General features: G+C 39.1%; 1 protein-coding gene across 2 annotated transcripts in view; it reads right to left on the bottom strand.

Annotated features, from left to right (window-relative positions):
• The window catches only part of CHST11 (carbohydrate sulfotransferase 11), a 162,833-nt gene that overhangs the window by 90,624 nt on the left and 59,769 nt on the right, over positions 1–12,440 (bottom strand). For both annotated transcript variants that reach the window (XM_071422665.1, XM_071422666.1), the window contains exon 2: positions 4,687–4,772. In XM_071422665.1, coding sequence (XP_071278766.1) covers positions 4,687–4,772 — 86 coding nt within the window. The remainder of the gene's footprint in view (positions 1–4,686; positions 4,773–12,440) is intronic.

The following is a 12,440-nucleotide window of genomic DNA, read 5'->3' as shown; positions in this document are numbered from 1 at the left end:
GGGCTGAACTAGGCTGGGATTTGCTGATGCTACCCAGGCAGTCTAAGGCACAGATAATCACAGGGCAGCTCCCAAAATGCAGCATTTGTGGCCTGAAGAGACTGAGAATGTATAAACACTGTCTGCAAGGTAACAGTTCACTTACTTCCCTTCTCCTGGTGGGAAGGAGAGAAGGGGGGAAAAAATAGAACAAAAAATGGGTCATTTTGGAATGACCAGTTCATACAATTTCATAATGCCAAGGCAACAAACAGTTGGTCTGCAGTTCTGACTCACCAGTTTTAGCAAATTACTAGACCTGGCTCCAGCTACACCAAAAGCAGACACCTAGAAATACCTCTCCTCGACAAAAAGAAATTGGCAAACAGTGTGACCTTTAGCAAAACAGTCGATTCATGAATTAAAGTTAGGCAATGTCAATGTCAAATTAAAAAGTGAAACAAACTTATCCTTGGATTTGGATCCTGATGGATACAGAGCTTTATCTCTTCTGTGTTCCTCTCAGAGGTCTAGACAGTTAGACTAAGCAATGGTGCTACTTGCATTTAATGAAAATTAAATGTCAATCTTGACAACTAGAAGACAAAAATCTAACCTTAAAGATGCAATTATTTCCCATTCCTCCAACATTTCTGTTTTGGTTTGAAACTTCTTGTAATTCAGTAGCACACCCTCTGTTACCAAACAGATCAATGTTAACCATGAAAGTGTGAGCAGTGTTACCCAGTTCTGAACTTCTGGTGACTCCAGCTCATGGACTGACCCACAATTATCTGTTTTTCTTGGAGCAGTGGGGCTGCACAAAGCCATGTAAATTACAAGAGAAAGTTGTACATGCTGTCTTCTAAGAATATGTCTTGCAAGTATTTGTTTCCCCACATCCTTAAATTCCTGGGGTTTCATATGCAATAAAAACCCCACAAAATCTACCCAAGATAAAATGCGAGCTTGTGTCACATTCCTGCAGGGCCCTTCATCTGTGTTCAGTTACATCTAGATTCTCTCCTTTGCCATTTGTTGTATGATTGAATCCTCTTTCTCTTTCCATTTATAATGATGTGGCTTTTTAATAAACTCATTAAATAAACAATCCATTTCAGCCCTCAAAATTTGCCACTGGTATCTCTGCAGCTTAGTACTAAACCTCCACCTAAAAACAAAAGGCAAAACAACAGATAGTAAGGTCTGAGACGTGCTGCACATCGCCTGCTGTGTATGAGGAGACCACAGCCTGGAAATCCACTTACTCAGTGTAAATCCAGTTTGGTTATATTGACTTTTCTTTCCCTCATGGTATATTAGTGCTCATGAAAAATCTTTCAGTGAAAGCCCTAGAGAAGAAATCTTTTGTCCACAGACAAATGCACTTCCCATTTTCTGCTTTATTACCACAAGCAAAAGAGCAAATGTGTTATACTTTTACAATAATCACAAGGCCAGACACCCAGCTAAGGCATAAATCCCACATGGGCTTTGTAATGGACACTTTCTCAAGTCCTAATTCAAGTGCTATCTCCACCCACTTGTCCTCTCTTTCTCCACTCAACATAGGAACAATTATGATTAACCCTCTGAAAATCTGACTACAATCCTAACATTCAGCTCCTACAAACCACCCAATGACCCATTCAGTCACCTTCAGATCATTGCTACATTTGAATTTTCTGAAGACCAATCTTTTTTACTGCCTTTTTTTTACTGTTATTATTTTTTATTTTTTCCTTCTCTTCTTTTTCCCTTTCCTTTCTCTTTCCTTTTCACAATCATTCACAAGGCCAAAAAAGATTTAAGAGACAAATGATGGCATCTGCAAACAACTCAAGTAACTCCATAGAAGGAAAAACCAGGCCAGGATCAGAGAGGCTGTTATATGTTAACATATTAAATAACCACAATCAAACTCTCAGCTGGTGGAAATCAACCTGTATCCATCTGGTTTTATGAGGGCAGTGCAAATTGATATCAAACATGAGTAGAAAAAACTGAGTCATGTTAAACTACAGCAACCGAAATCCCAGTGAGTATTGACCCTATCTGACACCTATTTCAATCAATGACCAAACTCATCTCCCAGGCAGGGAACAGGCAGGAGCACACAGAACACAAGGCAGAATGGGCCCTTATACATCTCAAATTTAAAGTTTCCTACCCTTTAAAAAAAATCACAGCTACACCTAGCTTGTAGTAATCCAAAACCATAGCTTTAAGGCATCTTTCAGTGGCCTAAGTTTGGTGTTTAAATTACACATATTACTTTGAACTATGAATATCTGCTCAATCAGCTCTGCTGCTGCTCTAAGGCAGCTAAGCTGAGTGCCAGAGAGTTTCTGTGATGGCACACACAGCCACTGGCACCCAGGAGAGAAACATGGATTCACAACATCAGGAGTCCAAAAGGTTCTGATAGTCAGAGGTTAAAGATCTAACTGCTTTCATCACTTAGATTAGTAAGAGAGATTTTGGCCAAAAATGTCTTTGTAGAATCAAAGATTGGTTTAGGCTGGAAGGAACCTCAACGATCATCTTGTTCCAACTGCCATGAGCAGGGACACCTTCCACTAGAGCTTCCATCCAGCCTGGACTTGTCTTCTTGCATATTTATTATATATTTGACTTCTGAGCTGGCTACAAAAGGCTGATTGCAACTGCTTCAGCAAGGAAACAAACATGGGAGATCTGCCCTCCATCCCCCCCATCCTTGCAAGTACAGGTGAACTCTTGAGGAACAAGTACCCTCCTGCCAAAATATACAACAGTCTCTAATCTGCCACCCTAAGAAAGGTGAGACAGAACACTCTTTGGGCACAAATGGAAAAAAAAAAAGATTAACCATATATCTGATGAAGCATTCTAGGTGTCATCTCCAACCTCTTGTTTCCTCTGGCAGCCTCTACTCACTGCCTTTTCGTGTTACTGTTTTCCCAGATTGCATATGCTCATTTGTCTGTCCCTCTGGTACTGAGGGCAGCATGCAAAGCCCCTTCCGAAAAAATCAAGCACCAACTAAAAACAAAGAAAGAAACAAAAATTAAAAGCTTCATAAAAATGGGTATCAGCAAGCTGATGGAAACACTTCTGCATAAAAAACTTCAATAACAATAAACATCTTTAGTTCAACATCAGCTGCCAGAACTACTGCACTCCCTCAAACATTGACATTGGCTGGCTCAGAGGTGAGCCCAGAAAGGGATGCTAACAGTTCACTTGGTCAGGGTACACAGAAAGGAAGGAGCTGCCAGTTATGTCCCCTGCTTCAGGAAGCTCAGGAAATCTTTTCAGTTGTCCAGGTTTGCAAGGGCTCTGGGATTATGGCCCTTCACTGGATGGGGATGTTTCTTTCCTACAGCTTGGCCTTTAATAATGTTAAAGGGCAAAAGGTCTTGACTGACACACAGCAGACCCCAGAGAGACCAATTACTCAGCTCGTCTCATCTCCCTTACCTGCTCCTCTTGAACATCTGCAAAGAGTCTTTAAATTTGACCTGCAAATACTAATAGTTTTCCTTTGCAGCACTGGATTGCTCCTCTTCAGGACTTCTGCATGCGCTTCCCATTTATGCAATGCTGACTCCCATAATGGTCAATAAAGGGCGGTATAACAGTATGACAAACTTATGTTCCCAGCCATGCCCAGAATTCGAATTGAATTAGAAAGTCAGCCTGTTCATAAAAACATTAACAAGCAAATGGAGCTTTACTGTGCTTCATAACCGATATCACATGTCTTTGGATTGCTGTCAATTCTTTATGTAAATACTTTAAATCCCTCAGACTTCGTTTTGCACACGATATAGTGAGTCTCTTCATAATCAAATAGTATTTAAAACATTTATTGCCTTGTTAAATATAACAAGTTAGATTTACTGGGATAGTCACTTTCCCTAATAGCCAATTTAATAAAACTCAATTTATTCATTCATGGATAAATATATAATAGGCGGTTGTTAAACTTTAATAAATATGTTTAATAGTCAGCTGGCATTTTTTCTCAATGGCAGCACTTCCTCTCAGCTGCCAACAGGAAATGCTTCTCCTGAATGTGCCAATTCAGCCCACATGTAGGGAATAAATTGATCTAGAGGAGCAAAGAGGAGCATGAATTTCAGGTAGTTTTCTTATGCTACTTGTCACAAGAAGAGCAATAACTGAGGTCCTAGCTCTCATCAAGACAGTCAGGTATTGAATAGCACCTAGTGTAAGAAAGAACATGAGCTACAGTGTTTGTCTAGACTCCCTACAAGCCACAGACCAGGACAAGAAAGGCAGCTGGCTATCTGAAAGTCATATAAATTATATTCATGTAATATTATGGCAATTTACAGTCTTACTGCACTCCTTGTCTCATGTAGATCACGTCCCACCACCCTGCCAGTCCACGTCAACACATTTCTCACACCACCCTGCCAGTCCATGTCAACACATTTCCTCAGCTTCTATCTAGGTATCCTTTTAAGGCTTTTGGGTACCTAAGAAAAGATTTTGTAGGAGTTCGCATCATTAAAACTAAAAGCCTTTAAAAATCAGGCTTTTAATTCAAACTGTAGAATGTTATAGTAAACCCTGCAGTACCCAGGATCAGTTCTCTCAAATGAAGGCAGCCGTTGCATGCAAATAAGAAAACACCAAAATATCATCAAAAGAGACTGCATTTGTATGCTGCATTGGGAAGCTTAACAAGACACTCACCTGCGTGGGATTATACAGCTCCTGGAGTGGGCTCCTGGATCCTTTCCGACAGCAAATGTCCATCCCAAATGGATTTCTACGCATTACTGCAAAGGGAAATTGAAATTAGTACAGGTTAGCAACGCTGGCTAGCAGAAAGCAATTGCAATACTTACAGCAAGAAAAGATTTTCTGACCATAGATCATAGGATTCTAGACAGTGTTGTCACTTAACTCCTGATTTTCCTTTCCTTTCTAGAAATTGTCCAAGAGCTAAATCCCTTATCTATTGTGGAAGTTATTGAAAATAAAAACTCCCTTATAAAAGTTGTTATGCAACAACTCTCAGTTTGGGTGCACAAAAATTCAAGCATGGGGACCAATGCAACACTATTTTCAGCAGTGCCAGACACCTGCTTGTCTGATCATCAGGAAGGAGTCAGATGGATTCCTATAACCAGCACCTCTGAGAGGCAATGTCTGAGCCTCTCTCTGCCTAAGACAAATGTATACAGGAACCTCATATTAAATTGCATGATTTTAAAGCTTTTGGCCTAGTTCTTCTGTTTCTCCTAGAACAGATACTAATCAGTACATAACACACATACAATCAAACACCGCTGCCCTTCTTGCCACAATTTTGCTTTACATATTACAACTGGAAATTTTGACTGATCCACAGAACAACATGCACTCTGTTATACCATTAAAGACAAGCTGGCTTTCAAACCAAAGGCTTTGTCAAAGATCTGATCAAGGAGCGTTTTGGATGACAAATTTTTCAGGAGAGCTGTTGGCCTGAGTCCCAGCAGGGATGCAGACCATCAGCTTCAAGTTAGACCTCTGTGGCCATAAAACTCTGTAAGAAGACATTCAGCTCCACCTTCTATAGTCAAGAGGAAAACAAGAGCTTGCTGTGCTTCTTATCGCACATGGCCCACATCATCCTCTGCTAACACTCTCCTGCCCCCAGCTTGCCCTGGGAAATACAGAAGGAGCATCAGGCTGTCAAACACCCACATTCAGCATCACAGCAAGAGATTTGTCTCATCAACATTTGATTAAGACATAACCAAAAAAAAGGGGAAAAGAGATGTTCCTGCTGGGAACATCATGTTAAGCCAAGTCAGGCATGCTTTTATCATCTCGCCACATTTTGTAACCAGAAACTATTGAAGCATCCTAGAACAATGAGCTGCACCACTTGCACACATGCTATCATGGGCTTCAAGCCAAGTCAGAGAATACAGTCCAGTAATGTTTTAATACTGAGACCTAATATCATAATTGATACATCAAGTAATATAAACCGCAGAAAACTGTATATGGTCCAATCTGGAAACATAATTGATTCCTTCACTCACTATTTTCAATAGAAGGTAATTATCTAATAACATGCTGGGTTGCTTTTTTTCCTAAGCAAACAGACTCACAGGTCTTGTGGCAGGAGGCAGACATATTCAGTAAACAAACTGGCTTCAATTTTCTTCACAATTAGGACAGTAATGTTAGTAGAGGCAATAATTTTATTTTACACATTTAAACACCTGATTAAATTCTGAGCATTTTAGTGATGCAGACAAGTACTGCAATTCCTCCATTGCTGTGCTAATGTGTCTTTTTAAAAGATAACTTACAATGTGTTTTAGAAAATTAAAACTTAAAAAATGTTTTACAGTAACATCAGCTTCCAAAGCCTGGAAGTGGTTTTAGGAAGAAAATTTTGAAATGAGAATGTGAGACATCCAACAGCCATTGTAACTACAGAGCTCCTGTCCACCTTATCCCCCCCTCCATGCTCTTGTACCAGAACTGTGTCCAGAGAAGCTTTCAAAATCATTTTGTAGTCCCTTCCTCAATAAAGAAACCTTTCCAAAATGAAGCCTTCTACTCAAGGGCAAAGCACATTAAAACACCACAGCAGGGGGAAAGGGAGAGGGGAACATTTTAGTGTATCCACCTCATTAGACTGTGATAAGGTCCTGCAACACTGATGTTCTAAAATGAAGAATAACATGAATTCTAGTGTGGTGTTCCTTAACTTGTTATTTCACTTTTAACTTCCATTAAATACAGTAAATAGTACAATGCATAAGTGTATCCATCGCTTCCTGCTTCACTTAGCCAGCAGGTATCAACACATTATATTCAGCAGTAACAGTAATAAAGATAAAATTATTTATGCAACATGAAAGATTTGTTTCCAGATGTAAATAGACAGTAGAAAAAGCTATCTCCCCAGCAAAAGCTAAATGCTAATGTAGAGCCTTAATCATAGAGGTGATTCAACCTATGTTATCATTTCCAGTACTACTTAATTTGTTTTGTTTTTTCAATAAATCTTTTAGAATCAGACTGTGGGGTTAGCATAGCAATACTGCACTTGGTTTCCTCTTTATTGATGCCAGGAACAGCACTCTCTGGTACAACTGTACACAGCACATCTGTGCACACCTGGAAAGTACTTGTGCCTGGAATTTTACTGCAGCATCAAGATAAAGGTGAATACTCCCCATTCCTCAGCAGAAATCCCACTTGCACTGTTTGTACAACTGTCCTCAAGTGAATAACTATCAGGAATGTTTTTATATAATTCAAAACACTTTCTAGCATGTCTGTGGGCACACTTACCTCTCAGGGCTCCTACAACATGTTTTCTACTGTCTCAGCTTCTCTGAGGCAGTGCTTCATTATGCCAATGACAAAACCTTTTGGGCCTGAACCTCACCTATAGCAATCTGCAGTAAGAAGAACTGTAGTATGGAGGGTAAGCAGCCCTACTAATTTTAACAACACTTTTGCTAAGGATCCATCACACCATTGTGGAAGTGAAAATTAAAAAATCAAGCCCTTTATCCTCACCAAATCTTATTAGCATAGTAAATATATCAATCTATATTTTATGGCTTGGGCTGATCTCCATACATAATTATGGTTAATTATAATCTAATGATAAGTACTGCATATGCATGGCTCCAAGAATCATTCAAAAGATCACATTCAGACACACCAACAGTGTGAAGCAGCTGACAAAGGATTTTAGAATTGTCTAGATTGTAAAAGACCTATAAGATCAATAGTATTCAGTGCCTTTAATGATTCAAGAGTAGTGCTAATACTGCAAGTGCAGCAAGAACATGAATCCTCTGAATTTAGCCAGGAGTGTGAGCAACTGGATGTATCGTGAGTTAGTTACTTAAATACAAGAGCTGTAAAAACAAGACCTTTGTTCCATCCCCAGGAATGATTTGTCAAAAATGCAGCCTTGGCCCAACTTGCTAAAATATGTGTGGAACCACTAGTTATGAATCTAATAAGGAAGTTTGTAGAGCATGCTATCTAGACACCAAATTTCAATTTCTCAAAAGAGGAAGATAAACAGCCCTGCTTAATCAACACAACAATCAGCTGTGTATGCTCTGTATACATACAGAGGAGTGTGTAGGCCTTAAATCCTCTCAGAACAGGAGCATCTGCACACAGCTCCAGCTTCCAGAAAACTCTATTTAGATCCACCAGTACCAACAGCAGGAATTTGACCAGTGAGTTACAGTGCACTTAAGGACAAGAACACTGAAGATCATTCACATGGAAACATGTGAGCCAGGATTAATCTGTTACCTCTCCTTGGCAAGAAGGCATTACTAATGCACTAGGTAATCCTTCAAAGACCCTATCCTAGAATTGGAGACCTCTGGAGAAAATACTGAATATAAGGAGCTGCATATATACAATTTCTGCCTCTCCCTAACAGGAGCTACAAAAACCTGAGACAAGAGGACATGGTAGCACTTCTATTGGGAGATTACTGGCCTAAAATGAATGTGAACACTGCGATTACCTAGACAAAGTGAAAGGGGGTCAGGAAGAAATCATGGGATTCAAGATTTTTGAAGACTGAAAGCCATAAAAGGTCACCTTCTCACAAAGTGTCAGAGGGGCAAATCAAATATTTCTCCCAAGTCTGTGTGGGATTAAGTCCCAGAGGAGACTTTGCTGGAAGAGACATGCAAAATAACTGCCCTTCTTCAGCACTGAGAGAGACAAACAAGTGGCATTCAAGGATGGGTGTCTGCATTCAGCAGCCATCTCTTTCACTACCAATCTACTATCTCATAGATGTCTGAAGCTCCAGTTTCCAAGACTTCTGTATATTAAAAGGTACCCAGCTGCTATCTAGCAACTGCCTCCCTACTTTGCAACATTTAATTTACATTGCTTGGACTACTTTAATTACTGGCATGATAACAAAAGCCAAATGTAAAAAATTTACCTCTGTTCACTGCCTCTTAAATTAAGTCTCATATTACCAATATTTGAGAAAAGTTCTGAGGACATATTAATATTTAACTTTTCGTTACATTGGTTTAAAGCACAAATAACAAAATTCCCTAATACAGCATTGCTTAAAGCTGACCTACATAATTCATTCCTCCTATTGGGATACAAGTTTTCTCTTGTAACTGATACTGAGCAGGAAACAGTGTGCACTGGCAGCAGCATGGTGAGACTCCAGTCGAGGATCAGATCCTGTTCTTTTTTAAAAGAAACAAATCCAATATATTCCTCTTTTTGGTCTGATTGATCTTCATTTTTGGTCTGATTTCTGCATGAGGCTGAAAATGGTTGCTTCTTTTGGCTGAAATACACTGCTCTCCAGCTAATCCATTGCTCTCCTCCTGCCCAACCACCCCTAATTTCAGGCCAGAGTAAATGCTTTTCATGGAGCATCTTCTTGACAGCAAAGACCATAGTAGATTTTGCTTGACCCACTGGGTTAGGGCCAACCATTCACCTAAACATTCCCTACCCAACCTAGACAAAAAATCAGTGCCACTTGGTCATAGCAAGATAGCAGCACCAAAATGGTTACTTATGCCATCTCTACCCATGTTTACACAAGCTACTGCCTTTAAACTTCCTGAATTTTTAAGTCAAAGCAAAAATATATAATTATACCCATACTGAAAGTTCAGAGAGATTCTCTTCAGCTAAAGACCTGGACATGGTTTTTCTTGCATAGATTTCTGCTACAATCCCAAAGCAGCACAGAAAATTACTTCTAGTTGGTATAAAGGATGAAGCATTGGAATACATATTTCAATACTACACCAAACAACTTAACTACAGTGAGACATCCACAGCCCAATTGTAAACATTCTTCTGTAAATGGTATTATGAAACAATGCTCTGTCAGTACTGGCAAGAATTATGCTCAAGGCAAGCTGGTCATATCTGAGTACAATCAAGCAAGGTTCAATCCAACAACATTTTGCACATCCAATGTTCTTGAAGCATGATAACACTCAGTGCAGAGTTGAAGTAAGTGACCCAAAGAAGTAGACCTTTCCCAGAGTTCTTCAGAGATTTGGGACTGATTTTGGTTTTTTATTGTTCAATTTGGAATATCTTGTCTTGGAACATACCTTTCTGACAGTTAGCTAAAATCACGCTGAACAAGCTTGTGATTAGTAAACAGCTTGTTCTGCTGCAGGAAAACGAGTCTTGCATAATGATTTACAACAGTTTGCTCTGCAAGACTTCAGCCAAGTTTAAACCACAGGCAAAACAGGAAACTCAGCAAAAGAAGTCTAACTCATTTCAAATGTCATTAAAATTCCTGGGCTCCCTTCTACAGAGTAATCAGGCTAAGCATACTGAATGATATGAAAGGGTTAATTTTTAATCAGCAACCAGGAACATGAGGAGTGAATGCAAAAGCTTGAGTAAGAAGACTTTGAGATAGCTCTCCAGGCAATGATTTATGAACACATGAACACTAATCCTTCAGCAGAGATTCACAAAGATCAATGGATTGATAGCAACGTCTTGTGACATCTGAGGCCTTGTGCTTTGCTGCATTCAGCTCAGGATTTTAGACTAAATTATTGGTCCTTCATCTGAATACCACAGGTACAAGGATTTATGACTAAATTCTTGTCTGGCCTCCTTTGATTTCTTAAGGCAACACTGCAGCTTTCTTCCCTGGAGCTTGAGAGATCTATTTTTAGAAAGTCAAAATCAGATTAGGCATTCTATATAAGTACGCCAAAGTCTTAAACCCAGAGAATGCGACAATTCTTCTGTTTATCATTGGAGAACAGATTTTACCTTACATCAGAGAGTAACTACAGAAACAAGGGTTTACTTAGCTTGAGAAACAAACAAAAATAAATACAATAAAAGCAAAGGATAAAAAAATAAAGAGATCACACCTTAGTGAAATTATCATAGCTAAAAAGAGCAGGAAAGCTGCCAGATACGGGGCCAGGGACCAGCAAAGTAACAATCATCACTTCCCAGGTCAGAAAAGTAGAGGCAAAGACCCTAAAAACTCCCACTAAACCTATTGGTTGCTACATTCTGAATTCGTATTAGGAAGTGAGATTTCTATAAGCTACTCATTTAAGCTCCTACAATTACAGAGAGCCACAACTGCATAGGTGGGCCACCCCAGGGGGCCCTGGAGGTGGCTCCTCTCCTTTCCACTGAGGAGCAATCCTAAATGGTTGAGGTTACGTGAAATAAATCCTGGCACAAGTAAGGAAATTCATCTCAACATTTGTTTCTTGGCTCTAATCACTAATTACAAAAGTTGTAAATGCCCTCCAAAGAATCAAGAGATATTTAATTCCTTTTTGCTTAAGACAGGTTTCCAGAAACAAATTTGTATTCTATCCTGTTTGTTCTCAGATTAGCATGAGGATGAATTTAATTGGGCACAGTGGGGAAGTTAATATCTTTGGGTGAAATTATGTAGACTTAGATCCTTGGTCACTCTACAGACATTGCATGTGGCATAAAATAGCAAAACATCTTCCCAGTTAACGAACAATGAGAAACTTTTTTCCAGTAATTAAAAAAAATGTGAATATATACAGCATTTCTTTAGAAGTCTCAAGAACTTATCCACAAACCTAAATCAAGAGACTTTTCCACAGGCTTTATTACTCCCATGAGGAGAGCTCTAATTTGTTTATCTCAAACACACAGGCTTTTTTAAACTCTGCAAGTTTCTGTGGGTGCAAGCCACAAATTGTATTAGACTTGGTCAAAACTTTTTTGATACAACCTTGTTTTCTCTGGCATGAAATGCAGATCTGGGAGCATCACAGTATTTCACAGGTCCATTCTAGATGGATCACTGACCATCTCAGCTGTCTACTCACCTCTGAGAATGCTGTAATTTAGGTCATCAATTAGCAAAGCCAGATGTCACAAAATATTCAGCAAAATAGTGTATTTCTTTTCTCGCTGAAGTACTTCTACGTGTTCATAAATAAATTTTAAAAATTTTGCCATCTACATCAACTTAAGAATTTCTTTGTTTCCTTTTATTTTTCCATCTCAAATGCAGTTAGAAGCTTAGGAATTATGACTCGAAATATATGTATTTCACAAACAAAAACGTACATTATGAATTTGCATGAAGGGACACTGCAGATCCAGTACATCAAATGCAAAGAAAAACTCTTTCTAACTCTTTCTGGACATTACACTTTTTCCTACTTTTCCATTATAAGTCAGGCATATGTTTTGCCAAATGAGACTGCAACAATATGGAAAAGCAGGAAGATTTCTAATGAGGCTTATAGGTTTCTAAATACGCCTTCTTCCAGTTTCTAGATACTCACTGTAACAACATCAGCAGGCACATCTGCTGCTGGTTGTCTTCATAGCAAAGAGCTAAATTTTCTACTCTGGTCTTCTTATCAGCCTAGTTTTCAAGCTTGTAGATAGTTGGTTATATCCCATCTCTCTGATGTAAGTTCAAA

This window comes from Agelaius tricolor, unplaced genomic scaffold (assembly GCF_023055355.1).
Source record: "Agelaius tricolor isolate 1412-34295 unplaced genomic scaffold, bAgeTri1.0.p SCAF_3, whole genome shotgun sequence".
In the NCBI taxonomy this organism is placed as follows: Eukaryota; Metazoa; Chordata; class Aves; order Passeriformes; family Icteridae; genus Agelaius; species Agelaius tricolor.
Note: the sequence above shows the minus strand (reverse complement) of the source record. Positions and strands in the feature narration are given on the sequence as shown.